Here is a 26,017-nt window from a genome sequence, read left to right as displayed (position 1 = left end):
TTTCATCATCTGATCAAATCCACACCTCTCAGGCCTTCCATCATTTGCCCTTCCCTATTCCCAACAGGAGCTGTCACTCTAATCAAGTCAATCTTGAAGCATCTTAAACGTGAGTCAGGCATATTCTCAGTTGCTGTTTTGCCCTTTCCCAGCCTCAAGGAAAAATCTCATCTCACTGTTCTGCTGATCTTACCCATTCTTCCAAGGCAAATTTAAGATAGCAACTACCTTTACTTTAAAATAAGCAGTGTCTATTCCATGCAAACTTCTTTCATGTAGCCTCAGAATTTTTCCAGTTATTTTACATATACAAAACAGCAATCTTATAAAGGACATGTAGTATGTGGTCAGCTTTTAATTATACCACATCAGATTTTAGATATTAAAATCTTCAGTACTATTTAACACATATGCACACATACCTAGAAGTCTAAAGCAATAATCATTTTTATTGACTTTTCTTAAGAAGTAAACTTTAAAAGTCAATTTGACTAAATAAAATACTGAATAAAATACCCTAAACTGGACTGAATTCTAGATTATCTAAAAATGGGAGAGGAAATCAAGAACAGCCCAAACACATTATTTTTACTTAAAAAAAAAACTGTCACAGAGCAAATATTATTTATTTAAAATAAATAATGGGCCAGGCACAGTGGCTCACACCAATAATCTCAACACTGGGAGGCCAGGAGTTCAAGACTAGCCTGGGCAACACTGCAAGACCACATCTCTACACAAAAATGAAAAAAATTAACTGGGCATGGTAGCAAGCGCATGTATGCCCAGCTACTTGGCTGGGACTTGGATGCTGAGGTGGGAGGACCACTCAAGCCCAGGGAGGTCAAGGCTGTAGTGAGCTGTGATGGTGCCACTGCACTCCAGCCTAGGCAACAGAGTGAGACTCTGTTCATAATAATTAAAAGCCAAACAATATCTTGGCTACCACCACCAGAAACTTCTATTCTGCTTACATTTTCAGAGACATGATAGGTAGGGAATTTTAAAACATAAGTATTAAAATATAAAAGGAAAAATACCACTGAGCATGACTAAAATTTACTAATGTTTCTCACTCAAAACCAGCCTGCTCATATAGGAGCCACTGGCTTCTTTGTCCTCACCCTGTGAGGGTGGGAGCATGTGTCCATAAACTGGTACTCACAGGCTGATGGACATTCCAGTTTATTACTCAGGTCTGTTTGGTGTGGTTCTTAAAAGCCTTGTGCCACACTGGATTCAGCTTTATCCTGTTTGGTCACCACCAATCAGGTCCACCCAGCCTTTACAACAGGCTGCCCAGAGCTTACACAACTACCAGGTTCAAATTAAAAGAGCTCCTAGAGGACTTAACAAGTCAATGGAGTCTTATGTGAAACAGCCTACACGGAATTCCTGATGTATGTGAGAAGCCCATTCACAACGTCTAGGTACTTCTATTGGGGAAACAGCTTCCTCTTCAACTGAGGCCAAATAGATGCCAAAAATATCGGGAGAGTGTGTACTGAAAGATATTAGGGAACTGAGTTAAAAGACCCAGGCTTTCCTCTGTGGTGGCAGACTACAGTACCACAAACACTATTCAGTGTCAGCTAAATAATATAGTATGTATGTATTTTTTCTTTTTTTGAGATGGAGTCTCGCTCTGTTGCCCAGGCTGGAGTGCAGTGGTGCAATCTCGACTCACTGCAACCTCCAACTCCCAGGTTCAAGCGATTCTCCTGCCTCAGTCTCCTGAGTAACTGGGATTAGAGGAATGTGCCTAATTTTTTGTTGTATTTTTAGTAGAGATGGGAGTTTGCCATGTTGGCCAAGCTAGTCTCGAACTCCTGACCTCAGGTGACCCGCCTGCCTCGGCCTCCCAAAGTGCTGGGATTACAAGTGTGAGCCACCATGCCCAGCAGACTAAATAATACAGTTTCATATGACAGATGAGAAGAATCCAGAATCCAGGTCACCTAGAACCAAAACTACTTTCACAGGAACATAAAACAATTTTTTGGGCTGGGCACTACTCAGGAGTCTGAGGCAGGTGAATTGCTTGAACCTGGGAGGCAGAGTTGCAGTGAGCTGAGATGGTGCCACTGCACTCCAGCTTGGGCAAAAGAGCAAGAGTCCTTCTCAAAAACAAACAAACAAACAAAAACACCCCATTTTTTTTTAAAGAAACTGTATAAGAATTACTTGAAAAAGTCCTTATAACTTCCAAGGGCATTAAAAAAAAAAAGTCCTCAAAAGAGCAACGAGTAAATTAAAATATGTAATTAGGAATCTTTACCTCAAACACATCCCCCTGCCCAAATAAGCCAGAATGTAGATTATTCATTATAAATGTGTTCCCTTGATATCCATTTCCAAAAAGATACTTCCATTTTTGGCACCAAGTACATCCAGATAATGTTTTGCCTTAAAGATTAGTCAAAATATCTGACAACCCTTATGAATATCTATAAAGACCTGCTAGGTCTGGAGTAAGACATGCTCAGTCAGGCACCATTAGCAAGCAGGACAACAGCAAAAGAAGGTTCTGATCATCATGACAGGACAACAAACATAAACTAGGAAACAGGGACATATATGGCATATATGGTCACCCTACCAGCTGCAGAAAGCATAATCGGTGAATTATTTGCCCAACTGCTCCAGATCCTGGTCAGTAGCCCACACACTAGAATTATAGTTGCTGAGCCCATCTCCCCTTATTCCAAGAATCTCTGATTGGCTGCCTTCGAAGCTTTAGCTCTTCTCACTGTCATAGCACCTTTGGTTCTACCGTCCAAATGCTGACCTTCTGTTATAACTGCAGGCAGCCTGGTAGTCACACAGATGTCCCCAGGAACTTCCTGGGGTTCTCTCTGAACTTTGAGCCATTTAGAATCACCAGGATGCCTTGGTCACTGTCAACATCAGAATCTGAATCTTCTTAGACACCACCAGTAGTTACTGTACCTCTAGAGGAACTGAGGGTTCTTCACCCACAGTGATTCAGACCATCTCTAAAGTGCTCCATCACATCCTAGAAGGATACAGCTGCTGGAAGAAAATAAAGTGTCCCACCACCACTCCCACAGTTCTTAAGCTCATACACACCAACAACCACTCCAGGAACCAACTGAAGACTTCAAATACCATAGTACCAGATAGGGTTTATGCCAAACCCACTTCTAAAACTGTGTTTACTCTCTTGGAGTTATCAAACAGGCTTCACAACCTCAAAGCCATTTCACAGTCTCCCCAAAGTCTCAATCTCCCCACAATCTTCCCAGTCACAATCTCCCCAAAGTCTGCCTTCCCAGACTTTGCTGGTGACTGCCATCACTGACATAACGTGGCTGGAACTCTGCTGCTGCCAAAACCACCCTCCGACTCTCTGGCCAAGTCAAACCCCTCACACCACTATGGGAATGGTGAGAACTCTCTGAAAGACCACTAACACTTCTGTAAGCCACAGCCACCACAACAAGTCCTCTGAGCCCATGCCACTCACAGTCTTGTCATACCACACCTACCAGTGAACAGTACTGCTTTATAAGCACATAGTTCTGACTCAAGCAGCATCAAGCCTAGCCTTTTCACAGGATAATTTCTAACAGTTAGGTCTACCCATGAGTTACATGAACCACTCTCCAGATTCAATGAGCTTCTATTACCTCTGTTACAACTATCACTCTTGTGAGTACAGACTAAGTAACTCATAAGACTGTTTAGAAGATGCCTTTGCTACAAAGGGCACTCCTCGAAAGTTCTTCCTACCCTCCCAGAAATTTATGATGTGTGAAGAGACACACCCCAACCAGTCACAATCTCCCCAATGTCTGAAGCAGTCAGAGGTATCACACGGTAACCTTGAACTACTTCTCTTAGGCCCCAATAGGACTATGAACTCCATGAATAAAATCAGTGGGTACTAGCAATGATAACTGCTTATAAGTCAACCACCAGGTCAAACATGGCTTACTCAAAAAATGTCCCAAGAAAAAAAACATCAAATAAAAGTGACCAGCCTCACTGCCTAGCAACCAACCCACTCACTCATTCACACAGAAGGCAAAATTGAAAGGTAGCTGGGACGCCCATAGGAAGAAAACAGTTAGGATGATGCAGGGGAGACTGATACAAGGCTGTTATTCTAATCATCCCATAACAGAGACAGAGTCACAGCTAGGGAATTACTCACGAATTAGGAAAAGTTACTTCTGGTAAACAAACTCCCACATACTGGGTTAAAATTTCTTTGGAACTTTATTTATCATGACCCTAGGAGCTCTAGTCTTGTATGCAAATGGATAAACAACAAAGCTATAAAAGCAGAGGGTTTTAATTTTGCTTTTATTTTTTAAATAATAGCAACAAGGAACTTTCGTAAGAATAACATAGTAAAACTAGACCTGTAAAAGTTATCAAAAGCAAACATGACAGGAATAGCATAAAGTAATTTGTGAAAGCTAGTGTTATCAAAGTACTGACAGAAGAAAAAGAATTATGCTAAAAAATACAAAACACTTCTTTCAATACCATACCTTATCAATGGCTTTTCCAACCCGAGAAACACTGCTGTGGATGTCTTTGTGGTCTGAGGCCAATTTTTGAACAGTATCCTTTATTCTTTTACAGCACTGTGTCAAAACAAGTGAAAGTGTCCCTGATAATTCAGCATCTTGGCCTATAAAAAAACAAAGGAAGGACTGGTTACTCACTGAAGCAAACCCAAAGATGGCAAGTTTCTAATGGGCCTTTTGGACCATGAAAGATGGAAGAAAAGTGAAGAAAAATCAGTATCTGCTTTGAAGCTGATGGTCATATTCATAGATGTAATTTTTCAAATGGATACTCAAAGATATAATTTTTGGAAATAAGAAAATTTTACTGTGAAAGGAATCAGTTTTATCATTACAAAAACCAGCACAGGCTGTGAATAATACTGTCAAGGCAGTATTATTTTTGAGAAAATACGTCTAAGTGAATAAACTCACTTATTAAACCCAGTTACACTGTTCAAGTCATTCTCAAAACGTTCTGGTTGTTAGTAAATTTCCTCAAGAGAGATGATTTAGTGCAAATGCTTCATATTCCATATAAAGAGGTAGAAGAAAACAAACTTTCCTGGGTACCACGATGTGCAGAAAGGAGTTAACACAGCAGGTCATAGACTACTACCCTTAGAAAGTCCTGCTTACAAAGTCGCCTCTTGGCTGGCATATAGAAACTTGGGAGTTGGGGAGTGTTCCCATCATTCCCTAACTCAGTGTTCCCCAACCTTTTTGGCACCAGAGACCAGTTTCGTGGAAGACATTTCTTCCACGGACGAGGGCTGGGGGGAATGGTTTCGGGATGAAACTGTTCCACCTCAGATCAGGCATTAGTTAGATTCTCATAAGGAGCACGTGAGCCAGATCCCCCGAATGTGCAGTTCACAACAGGGTTCATGCTCCTATGAGAATCTAATGCTGCCACTGATCTGACAGCGGGTGGAGCTCAGGCGGCAATGCTCGTTCACCGCCGCTTGCCTCCTGCTGTGTGCATCCTGGTTCCTAACAGGCCACAGAGGGGTACTGGTCCATACCCGGGAGTTTGGGGACCCCTGCCCTAGCTGAAAAGAATGGCTCATTGTGCCTAAACTGTTGTACAGTGTGATTTATGGTGAACATCTGCTTTCCTTCTGGGAATCTAGAATTTTGATACATGCTAGGCAGTGAGTACCTGGCTTTCTCCTGGCTTGGAGAAAGTTTCCAATAGTCCTCTCCCGTGAAGTCACACGGAACATGCTTAATTCCTGCAGCCATGGTTTGCGAGAAGAGTTAAGTGTTGCCTACCAGGGAAGCTCATTAGAAGCTCAGTGCCCAGAGTTTTTACTGGGGGCTGGTCACCAGGGCACCCACTGCCTAACTCTGGACTGCCTAACTTTGGACTTTTGCCCCATGAGTCTTTTCCCTTTGGTGATTTTGCTTTACACCCTTTTGCTGTAATAAATTTTAGCTAAGAGTATGATTATATGCTGAATTATGTGACTCCTTTTAATGAATCACTGGAACCTAAAGGTGGTTTTGAAGGCCCCTGACACACATGATCAACCGAAAGTTACTACAGTTTACATCCTTTCCCTGAGCCACCTCCCTCCAAATTTTGTTCCTATAGCAGGAAAAAAAGGAGGAGAAGGGAGAAAAAGAGACAGATAAAACAAACCCAGTTATGGTATTTGTCATTTATCTCTCTATCTACATATTCCCACCTGTAAGCAACAGGCCTGGTTTCTGAAATCCTAACCAACATTATATAGCAGAGGTTCTTGAATTTTAATTTACATCAGAATCACTTAAAGTTAAAACAAAGCAGCTGGACCCCATCCCCAGAGTTTCTCATTCAATAGGTCTGGGATGGAACCTGAGAATTTGAACAAGGAGCCCAAGAGTACAACACCCCTAGGATGCCCACTCATTTAACCAATATTTATTGAGCCCTCACTATATATGACAGGTACAGCAGTGAAACAAAATAACCAAAAATCGCTTCCCAAGAACTTAACTTCTGGCAAGAGAGGTAACACACAAAATAAGCAAATTATATACTAAGACAAAAGATGATACATGTTACCTGGGGAAAAAAAGCAGGGTAAGAGAGATGGGGAGTGTGTGTGGGTGGAGCAACCGCAACTTTAAAACAGTGCTGGCATGGTAGGCTTCACTGAGTAGATGACACTGGAGCCAAGACTTGAAAAAAGTGAAGGAATTACCATGTGGCTGGCTACTTTGTGGAAAGCATGCCAGGCTGAGGGGAGAAAAGCCCTATTGCAAAAATACACCTAGACTATTCAAACAACAAAGAGGCCAGTGTGTCAAAAGTGGATTTCTGGCCAAGGAAAATAGAAGAAGAGGTCCAAGAGATAATGGTCCTGGTTTGGTAGGATCTCTTTGGCATTGTAAAGACTTATGCTTTTACTTTGACTGAAAGGGACCACTGCAAGGTTTTGAGCAGAGAAGGCATGTAAACTAACAACAAAAAAAACCCCACAAAAAACATTTTTTTTTTTTTTTTTTTTGAGACAGGGTCTCGCTCTGTTGCCCACACTGGAGTGCAGTGGCACAATCTGGGCTCACTGCAACCTCTGCTTCCTGTGCTCAAGCAATCCTCCTACCTCAGCCTCCCAAGTAGCTTGGATGACAGGCGCCCACCACCACACTGGATAATTTTTGTATTTTTTTGCAGAGACAGAGCTTCATTATGTTGCCCAGGCTGGTCTCAAACTTCTGTGCTCAAGTAATCCTCCCGCCTCGGCCTCCCAAAGTACTCGTATTACAGGCGTGAGCCACCATGCCTGGCCGATAAAACATTTCAATATGGTCAGTCTAACTGGCAATAGGAGTACCAGAACTGAGCAGGAAAATAAGAGGCTGTGGCAGCAATCCAGATGAGAAATGACACTGGCTCAGTCCAGGATTTCATGACTGGACATGAGTGAAGAAAAGGACTCACAGATGTCTCCAAGATTTCTAGCCTGGGTCAACTAGAAAGATGGAGTTGTCTTCAATTAAAACAAAAACAATGTCAGCACTTCGGGAGGCCAAGGCAGGAAGATCACTTGAGCACAGGAGTTTGAAACCAACCTTGGGCAACAGAGTCAGACCCTGTCTCTACAAAACATACAAAAATTAGCTGGGCATGGTGACACACGACTGTGGTCCCAGCTACTTGGGAAGCTGAGGTGTGAGGATCACTTGAGCCTGGGACGTCTAGGCTGCAGGGGGCTACAGCACTACACTCCAGCTTGAGTGACAGAGCGAGACCTCAACTCCCCATCCTGTCAAAAAAGAATAAAGGCTAAGCATGTATGAGGGGTGAGGAGAGACAGAAAGTTCAGTTTGGGGCTTGTTAAGTTTGAGACATTGAGTAGGCACTGCAGTGCATAAGTGGAGGAGTTGGTGAGATATACAAACCTGGAGTTCAACAGCAATGTTAGGGCTGGAGATACAAATTTGTGAGTCACTGACATATATATATATATATATATGCATGTATGACACTTAATGCATGGGACTATATGAAATCACCAGGGGAGTCAGTACAGACACAGAGAAGTGATAAAAGAACTGAGTCTCGAGAACTCCAAGTTTATGAGGCTGGGAAGAAATAGAACGGGAAAAGGAGGCTAACAAAGACTACTGAAGCACTAACTGTGATGGAGGAGGAAACTCAAGAAAAGTATAATGTTGGGGAAACCAAGAGAAGAAAACGTGTCAAGGAAGAAGGAGTAACCAGCTGTGTTGATGTGCTACTAGGTCAAGTAAAATGTGGACTGAGAATTGGCCACTGGATTTACAATGTGGAAGTAATCAGTGATGATGACAAGAATAGTTTCTCTAAAATTCTATGAAAAGACATCCCAGAAGGTTACAGGGAACTGTGAAGAGGGACTATATTAAGTCTGGTTCAATGACAACTACTGAGATAAATGAAAAGATAAGAAAAAAGCTTTCCTTATCTCTAAATACAGTTGCACAAAGTTTCTATCAAGTGTTTCCAACTTCCAATAACACAATTAGGCTTCCAACTTCTAATAACATAATTTAGGCTAAGGCAAGGCTTGGTATTTCAAGAAAATTTCAAAATCTGTTTAAAAGGTGTTCCATAGATTTCTTGGACCAAAAGCATCTGATTGCTTCAGTAGCTCTGTTCTGGCCATTTCTGATCTTTCTGTACCTAAAGCACACCTAACCTCAATAGCCTTATCTTCTCTATGAACCCATCTGACCACAGACTCACTCCCTCTTCTGAATTCCTGGTAACTTCTGATCTCTCCCCTACTCCCCCAGCACTTAATTATAACCCATTTTAACAATTTCATGTATATATACCATCATCAGTCTCTACTAAACATAATCCCCCAAGGGAAGACCAAGTCCTTATTATAAATGGTATACTCTGGTTTTATATTAATAGTGCCCGCAAATGTGCAAGACATGTAAGTATCTGAATTGATGGTAAATAAAGTGAGGAAAAATAGTTTTTTTTTTTTTGCTTTTGTTAGAGCCATATTCAACAAATGGTGCTGAGACAACAAGATATCCACATGCAAAAGAATCATATAATATATAAAAACTAATTCAAATGGGCCAAATGCAGTGGCTCAAGCCTGTAATACAAGCACTTTGGGAGCCCGAGGTGGGTGGATTGCTTGAGCCTAGGAGTTTGAGACTAACTTGGGCAACATGGCAGAACTCCATCCCTACAAAGAATACAAAAATTAGCAGGGGGTGGTGGTGCATGCCCATAGTCCAAGCTTCTAGGGAGGCTTGAGGTGGGAGGACTGCTTGAGCCCAGAAGGTCGAAGCTGCAGTGAGCCGTGAGCATGTCACTACACTCCAGCCTGGGCAACAGAGTGAGACCCTGTCTCAAAAAAATAAAAACAAAAATAAAAATTAACTCAAATGGAATAAAGACCTAAATGTAAGAGCTGAAACTACCAAATTCTTACAAGAAAACAGATGCATTTCTGACCTTCAATTAGGCAATGGCTTTTCAGATATGACACCAAAAGCACAAGCAACCAAAGAAAAAATAATTAAAATGGACTTCATCAAAATTAAAAACTTCTGTGTTGCACACACTATCAATAAAGTGAAAAGACAATTCATAGAAGGGGAGCAAATATTTGCAAATCACATTCTGATAAGGGTCTAGTATCCAGAATATATAAAGAAGTCTTCAAGCTCAACAAAAACAAGACAAACAATGCAATTTAAAAGTGGGCAAAGCACAAGGCACAGTTCATGCCTGTAATCCCAGCACTCTGGGAGGCCAAGGTGGGAGAACCACTTAAGCCCAGGAGTTTGAGACTAGCCTGGACAACAAAGCGAGACTCTGTCTCTACAAAAAAAAACACAAAAATGTGGCTGAGCACAGCGGCTCATGCCTGTAGTCCTAGCAACTAGGGAGGCCGAGGCCAAGTGGATCCCTTGAGCCCAGGAGGTTGAGGCTGCAGTGAGCTACGATTGCGCCACTGCATTCCAGCCTGGATGAAGAACAAGACCCTAACTCAAAAAAAAAAAAAAAAAAAAAAAAAAAGGTCAAGGATTTGAATAGACATTTTTCAAAAGAAGATATACAAATAGGAACAGGCACAAAGGCGCTCAATATTATTGGTCACTATGAGATGAAAATCAAAACTACAATGAGATACTACTTCATGCCCACGAGATTGGCTATCAGGAAAACACAATAATAACTGTTAGAAAGGATGTGGAGAAATTCAAAGCTTTATCCATTGCTAGTGGAATATAAAATGGTGCAGATGCCATAGAAAACAATTTGGCAGTTCCTCAGAACGTTAAACAGTTACCATATGACCCAGAAATTCCACTCCTAGTTATATCCTAGTTAAATACCCAAAACAACATGTCCACACAAAAACCTGAATTAGAATGTTCACAGTAGCATTATTCATAAGACAAAAACTGGTAACAAACCAAACCTCCAAAGAATGAACAGATAAACAATGGATTATCCAGTCATTAAAGGAAATGAGGTACTGATACATACTATGACATAGATGAACCTTGAAAATACTACATTAAGTATTCAATAAGCCAGACACAAAAGGCCACATATTGTGTCATTTCATTTACATGAAAGGTACAGAATAGACAAATCTATAGAGACAGACATAGATTAATGGTAGTTGGAGTGAGAGGAGGCAGGGTGGGAATGGAGAGTGACTGTTAATAAGTACTGGATTTCTTTTGGAAATAAAGAAAATGTTTTTAAAAAGAAGTCATACCTCCTATCCATCCAGACACATTTATTTCTACAACCAGCAGACAACAAGGTAGGAAAAATATAAAAAATAAAAAGGGCGCCAGGTACGATGGCTCACGCCTGTAATTCCAGCACTAAGGAAGGCTGAGGCAGGCGGATCACTTGAGGTCAGGAGTCTGAGACCAGCCTGGCCAATATGGTGAAACCCCGTCTCTACTAAAAATACAAAAATTAGCTGGGCGTGGTGGTGAGCACCTGTAATCCCAGCTACTAGGGAGGCTGAGGCAAGAGAATAGCTTGAACCCTGGAGGCAGAGGCTGCAGTAAGCTGAGATTGCGCCACCACACTGCAGCCTCGGTGACAGAGCAAGACTCAGTCTCAAAAATAATAATAATAAAAATAAAAAAGGAGAAACCAAGCTGGAGGAGAGAGGTCACCTAGAATTTACCACTGAACTTCCATGCACCAACCTTGAAATCCACTGATATTTTCAAATCGTAGTAACTTACATATCTGGAGTTTGGTGCTATTTGTTACCTCCTTTTCTTCCTTTACCATCCACAAATTCCTCTAATTTTTGGTTTTCAATTTTATGAATGACAGATACAAGCAGTTTATGGCCAATTAATTGAGAGTTCTCAGAATGCTCCAAGGAAAAATAATTTCTATAAGGTATTTGGAAACTCAAGAAAAGCAGAATGGAATAATCTGAAAGAGAATCCTGGGAAAGCCCTGTTAAGAGAGAAAGAGTTCACTAATGCATTTTCAAATGGATTCAGTGGAAAGCAGCCAAAGGTTTAAAACAGGTTTGAAAATTGCTATAATGATCAGACTGACAGTCAACCAAACTTCTGTAAGTCCTACTGGGAGAGTTCTAATGTTCTTTTGATTTCTCTGTATGAAAACACAACCTGCTTCTAGGAGAACCTTTATGTGAAAGAAACTGGATTCAGTTCCTAGAAGAAACGCTGGGGAATTACTGTGACAGCCATCTCCACCATAACTACATCCAGGTTGGCCACTGCGGTGGTCACTTGTCACCCAGGAAAAAGTCCTGCACTAACTGTGTCTTTCAATGTAATAAACCCACGGAACCCAGGCCCAATACGTGAGCCTGAAAGAAACAACTCTGACGCAATGCTCACTCATCACTGGAGGGTCATAAGTACTTTTTAAAGTCACTTTTATGATTAAACAAGTGTAAGAATTAGCATGTTCAATATAAGCAAAGAACCAACATATGTAGACCATCTACATGTGTTGCTTTATTAAGTTAAAATTTTCAATAAAATAGAACAACACCTTTTATCATACAAACAGATTTTAAGCATGACTCTCAAAATTTTCAAGTTCTGCCCTTGAGCCTCACTGCTTTGCCATTTTAGGATGTATGCCCACTAGTTTCACAGAAACAATAAATTAGAAAAATGTTTGTTTCCATAGTATCCTATACTTCCCTATCAGAGTTTCACACTTTGTTGTAGTTATTTGTCCATTACGCCCATAAAATTAACTTTAGTAGGAAATATGACCAATCCCCAACGTTTAGTATAGTAACTGACAAATACTACACATTCAGTAACTAGTTACCAAAAGAATATGAAAATAATTAATTATGTATTACATAATCTCAATTTCAAACCCAGCATTGAAGACTGTCTGGTACTATCAACACCCTCTGAAATTGCCAGCAGTTTCACTCAGCAGTTCACTGATCCCTCACTCTCTCACAGAATGTTTGGCGTCTGCTGCACAATAACACTGCAGCCTAAGTTCTGCAAATACCAAGTTAAGTTAGGAAATAATACTGTTCCTATTACTGTCAATAATATTATTGCCTAAGTAGAAAATCCCAAAGAATCTACACACAACCACAATCCAAGAATAGATGAGAGTTCAACAAGGTCACAGTATCCAAGATCAACACGAACATACAAACACACATATGCACACATATTTTCAAATAAGACACACTCACAAAAGAGTCCCCTGGCATCAATTATAAGTTCCTTCTCTCTTCCAAATAACGACCTCTCCCACCAACCCCAGGAATTAATGGGCTTGTGCTCTGACTCAAGTCACTTTTGAGACAGTTTCTTTTTTACAAAACTATTTCCACATTTGTCAAAGATGCAATGAAACATCTCTAATATATAATGTGACCCTATAAAAGTATATTCTAAGTCAGATAGGAAGGTAGAACAAACTTACATATTAAAAGGGTGACTGGTTGCACAAAGCTAAAAACTATAAAATCCCTAGTTATGCCTTGGTTACACCTTCAATACAGTTTTAGCATTTTGTACATACACTTGTTTTACTTTCTTCCCTACTGATCACAAGGCTCAAAAAAACCACGTCTCGTGTCCAGCTCCGTGACAAGATTTGCCCACTATTTTGGCTCACCTTAATACAATCAAGACAAATATATCATTAATATTGACAAGTATGTTTCTCATCCCTACTCAGTATTTGCACTTTTAATTTTCCGTCTGCCACTTATTTTTATGAGATGGGGGGAGGGGGTTCAACTGCACAAACACACTGTTAAAGATAGCATTGCTAAAACTAAACAGCTGGTTGGTAGGCAGCACACCATGTTGTAGCCCGAAATGTCTGCCATCAGGAGATAATAAGTTCTAATTTGGTCTATAAAAGGCAGTTTAAAGGTGTCAATTACACCATGAAATACATGCTGCCCACGAGTCAAACACATGAGAGATGAGACCCACCATACTTGAGAGCACTCTATAAAAAAATAGGGAGGCACAATATAAAAAAGTATTGTTATGGTGATGATTTTCGAAAAGGTTGAAAATATCACCAGCTAAGACTGGAATATTTCGAGAAATAAGATTCCCCAGAAATCACTAAGACCTGGCTTGACATTTTAATGAATATCGATCGTGTAGGCAGGAAAAATTTAAAATATCCAAGTTTATAAATATTACATGTATTGCATTTGAGCTCTTCTGAGTTATGAAAAGTTAACTCCACTTTCATAAGATGGACAGAGATCTTAAATGTAGAATTAAGTGGAAAGCAAAATGGAACACAAGTTTTGATGGAGATAAATACGAAGAAATCCATTTAGGAAACAAACCTAACTGTACCTAAATGAAAACTCAGACCTCATAGAGATATACTCCAGAATTCATTCTAGATTAGCTATTTAAATAAAAACATTAAAATCAGAAAGCTAAAAGAGTATTAGGCATCACTAAGAAGGCTGGTGGGGGGGAAAATCTATGATATACTACTCTTATAAAAGCCATGATGCCTTAAAATACAAAATGAAACCAAGAAAAAACAGAAAAAATATAAAAGGGAGAACTATGACATTTAGAGTCAATTAACATTTATTGAGTGCTGAAGGCCTGTGTCAGCAATGTTCAAGATACTTTTCCCATGTTATGAATTTCTACACAGATTTAAGAAATTTAGAATGGGAATAAAGTAGATAAAGGATAAAAAGATCTAAGATTGACTCTAGAAAAGTCACTGACAAGGTGACCATGGATATCCTTGCGAAGTACTAGAATAGAAAAACTTGAAACTTGAAAAGGTAAGGTTGGTATTTTTAAAAAATAAGGGACTATTTCATTTTGTCTGTAGTAAAATACACTGCGGCCCATTGAAACTTTGGGATTCTTGTGAGCTACTTCAGCACCTAGGACACAGCAGCTGCTTAGAGGAAGGAGAAAAGGCACAAATAGAACACGTTCATTTTTTTCTGGAGGAGGTAAACACTGAAAACAAAATTTTTTCAGTATATTAGTAGCTGGTAAATCTGCAAAGTAAAAGAAAGTATGGTATTTGGTGTTCAACTCCTGACCTTTCAGAGAACGGTAGACTGACAGACACGCGTTCTGATCCAGACAGATTATTAAAGACCACTACATCAAATCAGAGGCACAGTGTGCTGCAAAACCAAACATGAGGAAGAAAAAAAACGAAATAAAGTTAATATTTAGAGCGAAAGTACATGGTACAGACTAATAGTGCTCCTGGAGCAAAGAATAGTATCAATGACTATCATAGAGAAGACAGGAAAGGCTTCAAAGTATATGAGGCAAGAACTGCAGAGAGAAGAAAAAAGATACAGGCACAAGATTTTAAACATGTGTCTGTGACAGTCACATTTTAGAGAACCTGTTCACTCCCTTCAAATTCCAAATAGAAAGACTTAATCTCTAGGCATCTCATTTATCTCTGAAATGAATGGTGGAACCACACTAGGTTTCCCATAGCATTGGAATCTGGATTTCATATTTAAAAATCAAACTCACGCTGGGTGCAGTGGCTCACGCCTGTAATCCCAGCACTCTGGGAGGCCGAGACGGGTGGATCATTTGAGGTCAGGAGTTCAAGACCAGCCTGGCCAACATGGTGAAACCCTATCTCTACTAAAACTACAAAAATTAGCCAGGTGGCAGTGGCGCATGCCTGTAATCCCAGCTATTCGGGAGGCTGAGGCAGAAGAATCACTTGAACCCAGGAGGCAGAGATTGTGGTAAGCCGAGACACTGCAAATCCAGTCTGGGCGACAGAGTGAGATCCCCCCCTCCCCTACCCCCCCAAAAAAACAAAAACAAAAACAAAAAAAATCAAACTCAGATTTCTACCTTCCCCTCTCCTAAACTTCCTATTTTCTACCTGGTTCCATAATGATCTACCCATCATTCATGTTTAAAACCTTGGATTAACCTTTGTTTTTTCCTGCCCTTTTCTCCTACTCTGCCAGACTCCATCCGTGCACCAACTCCTGGTCATTCCTTCCCTCAGAAATCCCTTTCATGTGTCCCTTTAAATTTCTACCACCAGTACCCAAAGACAGGTCCCTATTTCATCAAATCTAGGTTGACAGCCTTAACTAACCTTCTTGCCTCTAGTCAAACCTCACTCCCAACTCTAAACCAACCTAAATACTGCTGACAACTGGTCTCTGATCGTGTCCCTGTCCCCTCCCTATTCAAAATGTCCCCACCCCACCCCCAAGTAATTCAGTATCTTCCCAGTCTACTACTTTCCCTGGTAGCCATGGCTTTACAAAACCTGATTCCAATTTAATTTTAATGCTCTTATCGCCTTTCCCCTGCAATCTGGTCCTTCACCTCTCACTCCTCTACACCTTTGTTCTCGCCATCTTCCCCTCCAGGCACTCCATCTGCTCTTTCTACTATCCATATTCAATCTCTGCTACTAAAACTTCCCATAGGTGAAAAGAGTCTCTCCTTGTCTCAAATCCTACCTCTTTTTGTCCACATCACTCATGTAGCATTTAGCCTAGATACATAACCGTGCATTACAGGGCACTGCTTTTGTTTGTGTGTTTGTTAAAAAATGCCAGTCTTATCTCCCTAACTGGACACAAAGTTCTTAGCGGATGAAAATGCTTGTTCTTTGTAACTCCTAGAAGATTTTGCTTAGTTTTACCTATAAATGGTGATTAATAACTACTGATGAGGTGATCTAAAGTTCAGTTGAAATAATGCCTATCTACTCCCACGCAATTCTTTCTAAGGGCTCTCTCTCTTCACTGGTGTCTGTACTAACCAGAAGCACTGTTATACACTGTGCCATGGTCTTGTTTTTTCCCCCTTTCAAATATGAGTCTGGTCTCTCCAACTAACTTCTAAGTTCCTTAAAGACTTTCTTATACCTTTTAAGCATTCTTTACAATGTTAAGCAGACCACTGGACACAGAATGGTATTTAACATAAACCAGTAATAAAGACACCTAAATAATACCCAAAATGTCTCAATTAAACAGTGCTTGGGCAGGGCGTGGTGGCTCACGCCTATAATCCCAGCACTTTGGGAGGCCGAGGCGGGCAGATCACGAGGTCAAGAGATCGAGACCATCCTGGCCAACGTGGTAAAACCTCGTCTCTACTAAAATAAAAAATAAAAAATAAAAAAAAAATATGCCTGGTGGCATGTGCCTGTAATCGCAGCTACTCGGGGGGCTGAGGCAGGGGAATCGCTTGAACTTGGGAGGCGGAGGTTGCAGTGAGCCAAGATCATGCCACTGCACTCCGGCCTGGGTGACAGAGCGAGACTCAGCCTCGAAAAAAAAAAAAAAAAAAAAAAAAGCTTAACACTTCTTAAGGCACAGACTTTATAAATAACACGTTTACCCTGTTCTACAAATTTCAAAGCCAGTTCACATCTATTATCTATTTCACTCTCATAACTCTGTGATGTCAGTTTACTGAAGGAGAAGCTGGCTAAGCAAGATTGTAGGATCAGGCCGGGTGTGGTGGCTCATGCCTGTAATCCCAGCACTTTGGGAGGCTGAGGCAGGTGGATTACTTGAGCCCAGGAGTTCAAGATCAGCCTGGCCAACATGGTGAAACTCCATCACTACTAAAAATACAAAAGTTAACCATGCATTGTGCACACCTGTAATCCCAGCTACTTGGGAGCACAAGAATCGCTTGAACCTGGGAGGCAGAGGTTGCAGTGAGCTGAGATCACACACCACTGCACTCCAGCCTAGGTGACAGAGTGAGACTCTGTCTCCAAAAAAAAAAAAAAAAAAAAAAAAAAAAAGACTGTAGAACCAGTAAATTGGCAGTGCAAGGATTCAAACCCAGACCTTCTGGGCCCAGGGTCAAAATTTTAGGTACTACTCCCCAAGTACAGATTCATCTTCTCAATTAGCCTCCAAGTTCCTGGAGGACCAGGGCCATGAATAATGTTTCTTTTAAAATATTCTCTCCTCATCTCCTCCTAAATGTCTTCATGTATCAATAAGATGAATTAAACCTATATGAATTCTGCAGATACAAGAAACTCATCATAAATAACACACAACCTGACACTACACTGTGCCCCCATAACATAAGAAATCACCATCCAGGCCTCCATCTTAAGTGGAGAAAGACTTGGTAATATAAGCCTATGGCCTCTCCAAGCGACATTCCCAAACAACCATTTTGAGCTCAGCCACACAATCACCACACCCATATAAGGTGAAAGCATACTGCATTTCTCAAAATCCTCGAGTCCTGCCAGACAGTCTAATCTTTGTTCTTTGAAGGGTTGAGTTAACATCTAATCTAAAGAGAACGGCCAGAAGTGTCTGATACTCTTAGAGCTTTCAAGGAAACGGCCAGTTAGAGAGCATCATCTCCTGGAAGTACCATGGGTCTCCAAGTACACATAGCTCAGAGCCAGCGCCCTCCACAATTTTCTCCCTAAACTGCATTTTTGGATCATTTTTAAAGACTTTGGAAGCCTTACAGATGAAGAAGCAGGGCCCTAAATAAAAATAAGTTAGTTTTAATATTCCAAGTGAACAGTTTGGTAAAATACCATTTTCACCATCCTAAAGACTAAGAGACTAAGACATGAAAACAACAGAAACTTCTCTATTAGCTGTAGTATGACAGTATCACAGAAGTGTTGGCAAGTTTCTCCTTACCAATGTTATTATCCAGAGTTAGAAACTACTTTAGAAATAAAATAACTTTAGGAAAATAACTTTACTATGTCAAGCATTAAAGTAATTTCAAAAAAGTTCCCAAGAGGAACATGAACCAAGTTGTATTCTCTAGTCTATAGATTAAGTCATACTAACAACTCACTACTTGAATTATATGAGCATGATAGTTAGGAGGCCAGGCAAAAGCTGAGAAGGCGAGGCAAGACAGGAAAACATCTCAGAGAATGTTACTGATATAACATGTAGCTGTTCCACCGTAATAGACATAAATTACTCTGTCTGGGTTTAAGTGTTCCTCTCTAGAACTGTCTCTTCTCTACCTGATGAACAGTGTATCATAAGGCCATATACCTCCTGAGGGGGTGAGCACCGCTCAAGGTGGCCAGAAGACCTCACTCCCTGGTCCCAGTTACTGATTCAGGGAAAGGATCCATAACGGAATAATAAAGGTACTCCCTGGAGGATCTCCAACAAAATGGCCATCTTCCTGTCTTTTGAGCTCCACTGGTCATCTCTACCCCATGTGAAGAAAACTCCCCTGAAAATGAAGCCAACAGTTGACAGAAGAGAACAAGATCAGTCCTGATGACATTCCTGGTGCCCCTGGAGCCAACCTAGCCCTAACCTCAGCCTATTTATACATCAACAAATTCCATTTTAATGAAAACTATTATGTCACCTGCCAGTCTAAATGAATACGGTGCCAAATAAAAAAGAATTAATTATCTCCAGAGTACGTCTGGAAAAAAAATGGCTAACAAAGTTAAATCTACTTCTAAACCCAACTGGAAACACCAATATACTGACTTTTTATTCTTACCACCTAAAATGGCCTAAATAACTTGAGAACCAGTCTGTTCTTCTCTTAGAATATTTGAACAATGTCCACCCAAACTTTTATCTATGACCTACTAATATACTATTTTCCAGACTAGATGTTAAAAACAGATATCAAATTGTATTCAAAACAAAGTCACTATTCTCTCAAGAGTGTCTTGTTAGTATTTAGCAAAAGTCTAGGTAACAAATGGGCAACCTGGCTATGTGGCCTACTCCATGCACACCAAAGAATAAGGCTAAAAGGGTAAACAAGCTACTAGTCTACCAACCCCGGATATAATACATTTACTTTCATTCAAAACAATATATTCAACACTGGTCGGCTCTGAAAAAGCACAGATCATTCATATATACAAATAAGCATACTTTTCAACACATATGTTTAATATACACAACCCAAATTCTAGAGTGGAAGATTATACCTAACATGCGACCCTCAACCTCTGGTTTCTGTGTATTGATGCAATATCATACCACAGCAATGAGTTAAAAATGTGACCTCCACAAGTTTCTTTTTTTTCTTTTCGTGTTTTACTTGCCTGCTTACCTTCTCATTTGTTACCTTCACATTCTTAAAAAAAAAGCAGTTCTCCAACTGGTAACCAAAGTTTCAACAGTTTCTTTGATTCACCAAAGAGATAAGGGTAGGAGTTATGGTTTACATGAGTTTTACTACTAGAAGTCACAACGTACACACACACCAAAGGAGTTTTAGGTGCTAATACAGTATATGTTGATCACTCCCATAGATGAAGACATCTTTACCAACTTGCAAAGTGAGATAACACTAAGCCTTCATCATAGTAAATGGAAATACATATCCGATACGTTAAAGAAAAAAGGAAAAGTGACAAATTGTCATTTCACTGGATTCTTTTAAAATTTTTTCTGGAGGTCGGGCGCAGTGGCTCTCGCCTGTAATCCCTGCACTTTGGGAGGCCAAGGCGGGTGGACTGCTCGAGGTCAGGAGTTGAGCCTGACCCACGTGTTGAAACCCCGTCTCTACTAAAAATACAAAAATTAGCCAGGTATGGTGGCAGGTGGTGCTTGTAATCCCAGCTACTCAGGAGGCTGAGGCAGGAGAACTGCTTGAAGCCAGGAGGCGGAGGTTGCAGTGAGCCAAAATCGCACCACTGCACTCCAGCCTGGGTGACAGAGGGAGGCTGTCTCAAAAAAACAACAAAAATTTTTTTTTTCTGGAGACTCGCATTTATGTCTGTGAAGTGGGCAACCAAGTGGTCCAGGAACAAGAGTAGAAAGATTTTTCACTGGGTGTCCTTTTTTATCATTTGAGTTTATACCATTTGAATGTACTATTCACTGGATTATCTTTTTCATTGTTTGAATGGATACCATTTTGAATCTATGACCTACTAAAAATTAATAAATTTTAAATTTAGAAAATTCCTTGAAAGTCACTTTCAGAAACCACATTAGAACTCCGTTAGTCTAAAAATAATCAGAAAAGAATACTGCATGTCCTTCACTCTTACAAAAAACTGCAATTTTCCCAAGTATACTTTGAAATGTGTCCTGAAACCATTACCAACTGTTTCTGCCTAATTTTCTTTCACAAAGTATGAGTTCAGAACACCAGCAAAACATGATAAATAGTTCTTTTGTGTTTTTCCCTTCCACCACAGAGGTGCTAATGGGAAACAATATAAATTTGCCAATAGGAAAAAAATGCTAAAAGGCATATAATCACAAATCAAATCACCAAAATTTAACCATACAGTAGTTAACCCTGTTAATGCAGAGTTATCCAAAGCACGGCTCCCATACCACTGATGCAAATGGTAAATTTTAGCTAGTATGTAAACTAATATTTTAATTGTTATGAATTTATTTTAACATGTAGTTTATTATACCTAATACCTACATACCACATGTAGGACTACACAAATATCATTGCCTAAATCTACTTAAGTAAAATCGTCAATCCATCTGAAAAATAAGAGTGCACATGTGTATGAGTGAAGTTTTAGAAGCACGAGTGCACTATACATATTAGATCGAGGCACACTGGGAATGACCACCAGCCTACATTAACCATAATGAATCTTAGACCAAACTTCATGCTCAGAGGGAAACTCACTGAAAGGCTGGCACAACTAAATGACAGAAGTTGTGATCTCTATTCCTCTTACCTTGGACACCTTACTGCAGGCTCTGGATCACTCCCTACCCTCCTATCTACAACCCTAAGGATTCTAATTCCAAAGGCATGAAGAGAAGTCTAGAGTCAATCAGTCTCCAGGGAAAGGAATGTCTTGGCCTCGGCAGAGCTCTTCAGTATTCTCCCTGGTTCTCAGTGCCTCTTCATATTTCTATTACACCTATGTTGTCCCCGAACCACCAATATTCCCTGTCTATGGCACCAAGTCAAAGCCTGCACTTCCCTCTCAGAGCCTTATATTCCATTATTGTTCTCTGCTGCAGGCCTGATACCAGTCCAACCCCATTTAAAAGAAAAAAAAAAAAAGATATTCCTGTTCTCAGGCTGATAGATTTGGCTAGAGGTGGATTAAACGGCAGAGCACAAATCAATTCACCAGGTATGAGAGACCAGCCCATACTATCCTCATTCCTCCAAGGGTATTTGCATTAAGAAACTTGCATTTTAAAAAAAGATTAACGAGAGAAATTTCATGTAAAAGAATTTCAGGCTACTTAAAGGCGATTTAGACCACCTGAGAAATTTTAGGGCTCACTGCAGGACTATCTCCCAGACAGCAATTAGGCAGTATTTACAATCTGGAATCAGGGTGCTGAGACTAGAAAAGGGTTGTCAATGGGCTAACTAAACTCTTATTTATGTATGATCAGTTTCCATCACAAACTATCCTAACAGCTCATTTAGTATATAGCTGTCTGCTCACAACTTTAGAGATGAAAAAAAAATTTTAACACAAAACATTCATCCTCAGAAACTGAATCAATCCCTTTAGGTTGGCTAAAGGATGCTTCTGCAACAGTCATTCACCAGTATGATGCAATGATGTGTTCTATATAGTCCTCAAAAATTCTGTTTTATTCATACCAGATTCTTGCAAGTACTACCACAAGTAATCTCAGAGAATGAGGTCCGAAGTCCTGACAGAGGGGTCCCAATTAGAGCCTCTCAGGTTATCAGGATCATTTGCCCAGACAGGTATATTCAGAAGCCCAAAAATCTTCCCTTTAAACTTGAAAATAGAGTTCCAAACTCAGTTTTCAGTAAAATACCTTTGAGAAGGGTATATTTAAGTTTCAATGTAATATCTACCACATCACCTGCCGAGAACTTTTAGAAATCATCCGTTTTCAAAAAAACCATAGCCCAGATGCCAAAGCATGATGTTTATCTTTACACAAAAAAAAACACCAAAAGAAGAAAGATTTTATTTGGGAAACTAGACCTGGCACTTGTAGTATTTATTTTCTTTCACGTTTTATAACTACCTTTAGTCACTTAATCCTGTTATTGAAGAATTAAAGGAAATCAAAGAAATACCAATATAAGACTAGCAATTTGGTAGACAAGAGGGAAAAAATTAGGAGGCTGAAAAAGGAACACACAAACTCACCAAGTCAGACTGTTTTTAACAGCATAGCATACTGTGTGGCCAATACCCCTCAAACCATAAATTCTGAGAAAAGTTCCCTAGTACCCAGTGAAGAGTCAAAAACAAATTCCTGCCTCAGCAATTCCTCACCATCATTTTATCCATCTGAGTCTGGCCCTAAATTTTCTAAAACAAAGCTCACAATCACATCCCCCTCCAACTTACATCCTCTCTCATGGAAGAAAGGTACTTTCTGTTTCATCATTTTCCTCTCAAACTCTGCCTATGACCTGGTCCCTAAAAAGGAAATGTTCCTTCCACCTCTCCAAGTCTAGGCCCTTCATTCTCTTCCTCCACTGGTTCCTCGGCGGGGCGGGGAGCACAGAGGGAATACCTCCCACCGCTGTACTGGATTTCCCACACCTCGGTTCACATCACATTTTTCTTCTTAACCCCCAGTAATCTGGCTTGTCTTAGCAATTCTATGAAATTGCAAGCACAGAGGATTACTGACTCCCAAAAGCCAAATAAAAGCCGACCAACCTCTCATTTTCTAAACCCTCGCCCTTTTCGGTTTCTGCTGGCTCTATCTAGCCTTGGCTCTCCACTCACCAAGGAAAATTCAAGACTGTGGTTAGACCCTAGTCTTTCTTCTGTGCAATCTAAGTGATCCCCTCCACTGTCCTCCTAGAAATGACATCAGAAAACAGTCTTAGACCTATGCATCTCCAGCCACCAGTAAATATGAGAGCCCTCGATTCTATCTTCATTAAGCCCTTCAACTTTACTTCACATGTCCAAAACCAAATTCAAAGTCTTCCCAGGATTCCTGTCCCATTCCACCTTCACTTCCCTGTATCTACCAACTATATCATCATCGCCAGGTCAGTCAAATTTCCCTTCACAGGCAGCCACCAAGGTCTGCTCGTTTTTCCACACTAGTATTGCAACTCCTACGAGAATTAATACGGTTTTTCCATATTAATATCTTTATCCACTATGACTGCAGATTTGCTTCCTTCCTGGAGTTCAAAAATGACTGCAGTGTCCAGAATGAGAAGCTGCTGTAAGACTCCTTTCCCATTGACCAGCACCCATCCTCAACTGAAATGCAATCTGGGAAAGTGTGAAAAAATGAAGGAGAGAGACACTCAGCTAACGCCACTGCCCTCATCTCACCTGCCACAAATAATCTGCATCTTCCCCCAGCTACCAAACCGTCCTTCACATAAATTTCTGTTCAGCCCACAAGCTAAGAAGCCCCCTCAGCCTCTTATTAAAGACCCATTAAATAAGTCCTTTACTTCTTGATCAAAAGGAATCATCGCTGTGACTTTAAAAGTGTAAAAAAAACAAGCCTTTAAAAGTACCTGTCCTCAGGGCTTGGGGCAACAACAAAAAAAAAATCTAGGTGAAACACCTTCTATAGGAAAATTTATTTTTTTTTTTTAAAGGACTTGACCAGGCAAAGCAAGTAACTAGCAACATGTGCACAATTTACTTGGGCAAACGTCGCCCGTTCCTCCTCGGTGTCATCAGAAGGTACACTAGGAGAACAGAAAGGTTTGAGCTGGTTTCCAAGGAACCATGTCAGAGCCGCTGCGGAGTTAAGAGCTGCGTCCACACAGCAGCCAAATCATGAAGTTGCAGGAGCGGCTGTTGTTAACCCACAGCTAAGAATAACGCTCGACTTTCCAAAATAAGACGAAGAAACGAAGTCCCCTGGCCAAGGATTCGGGGCGGCACAGAAGGGAAAGGGAGCTTCCTGCACTGCCCTCATCACTCAGAGCCTGGGGTCCCAGGCGATTCGCTCACCGCCCGCAGGACCGCGCCGCGGGCACCACGTGAGACTCCCGGGGCCGGCTGGGGGCGGGGGACGAGGGGCGCCCACTCGGGGGGCGGCAGTTTGCAGGTGCGGTGGGCGGCCCCCTCACCCACGTTTATCCAGACTAGAGCCAGCGGCTCCCGGCCGGGTTTCCGGTGGTTCGCGCTCCTTCTGAATTGGCAGCGAGGTCGCGGCAGGTTCGAGGTAAATCGGGCGAAAAGAGGCGAAAAAGTCTCAGAGGTCTGGGGGCCTCCGCGCCTCAAGGGAGGCAAGGGCCGGGCCAGAGGCGCTAGGGTGGGTGAGGGGTTCCCGCCGCGGGGCCGGGACCGGGGCACGGGCAGTGGGCCCTGCCCCGCGCGCCCAGGCCGGCCGCCCTACCGTGGCTCTGCAGGATCTCGTGCTTGAGGCCGCCGGTGTAGTCGATGAGCTCCTCCAGGCCGCGCTCGCACAGCTGCCCGTAGCCCGAGAACTTGTGCAGCACCTTCTCCAGCTCGCGCTCCACGGTCACGCACTGATCCATGCCGAAGGCGGCGGCGCTCGGCTCCTCGGCGCCCGGGTGTCCGCAGCCGTTCGGCCCGGGCCCTGCCGAGACCGCGTCCTGCTCCTCGTCCCCCAAGCGGGCGACGCGGGAGGCTGAGGCGGCCGAGGCGGCGGGCGCACTAGCCGCGGCGCCTGGGGAGCCCCGCGCAGCCGGAGCCCGCCTGCCCCATGGCGCCCTGGGCCCCCGGCGCGTCGCCGCTGCTCCCGTTCGCTCGCTCCACTCGGCCCCGCGTCCCCAGGCCCCGCTCGCGACGTTCGGGTGCCCGCGACGGCGCGACCGATTGTTTTTGTTTTCACGGGAACCGACCGATGACCTGGTTCTCCCGGGCGGCACCAAGCGCCGCCGACTGGGGGGAGGGGGATGCGAGGAAAGGAGGCGGCGCGGGCCGTACCAAGTACACCCTCGGGGTGGGGGGTGCGACCCGGGGAGAACGGGCGGAGGAACGAGACGGGCGCCCACACGCGCCGCCGCTCTAATGGTGTGGGCCGTACCACGCGGAAAGCGTGCGAGGAAGAGGGCGAGGGTGGAGCGAGGCCCCAATTGGCCTGAGGAGCTAAATAGGGAACTTTGGAGACAGCCCCAGCGCTCGGAGAGCGCTACAACTACGCGCTCCGTAAACAAGGGGGCGGGAAACGGCCATCACCACTCCGCCCAGAAGCGGGGAACCCCAACCAATGGGCGCGGGGAGTGGTAAGAAGCCAATCCCTGTCCGAGGCGTAAGCCTTCAGCCAATCCGGGCTGAGGGGCAAACCAACGGGCTCGCTGTTGGAGGGGGTGACTTAGAGAGTGTACCGACAAACGAGTAGTTTCTGGAAAGCCATGGGGGAAAACTAGACAAAAATAGAAAGGGCTGTTTTCCATAGGTCGTCGTCCTGACCCCAATTTATTTCGTCTCCTCATCGCTCTTAAGGGAAAGGGGTACCGTCATTCCGAAATTTTGGGCGACGGATCCATCTCCTGGGATGAAAAACCAAGCCAGGCCGCCCGGGGGCTGGTGCTGCGTCGGGTGGGGGTCCCTAATGGGAATTAAAGGCGGGGGTGATCCGGCCCGGGTGAGGGGAGCC

General features: G+C 42.3%; 1 protein-coding gene across 1 annotated transcript in view; it reads right to left on the bottom strand.

Annotated features, from left to right (window-relative positions):
* Positions 1 to 25,428, bottom strand: part of RMND5A (required for meiotic nuclear division 5 homolog A) — a 58,907-nt gene extending 33,479 nt beyond the window's left edge. Inside the window, exons 1-2 of the mRNA XM_055243619.2 lie at positions 24,791 to 25,428; positions 4,521 to 4,663 (exon numbers count right to left, since the gene is read on the bottom strand). Of these exons, the coding sequence (XP_055099594.1) occupies positions 4,521 to 4,663; positions 24,791 to 24,932 (285 nt within the window). The 5' untranslated portion in view covers positions 24,933 to 25,428. The remainder of the gene's footprint in view (positions 1 to 4,520; positions 4,664 to 24,790) is intronic.
* Between the last annotated feature and the right edge of the window lie 589 nt (positions 25,429 to 26,017).

The sequence above is a fragment of the Symphalangus syndactylus genome, chromosome 14 (genome assembly GCF_028878055.3).
Source record: "Symphalangus syndactylus isolate Jambi chromosome 14, NHGRI_mSymSyn1-v2.1_pri, whole genome shotgun sequence".
Taxonomy (NCBI): Eukaryota; Metazoa; Chordata; class Mammalia; order Primates; family Hylobatidae; genus Symphalangus; species Symphalangus syndactylus.
The sequence above is the reverse complement of the archived record's forward strand: the minus strand, read 5'-3'. Positions and strand labels throughout refer to the sequence as shown.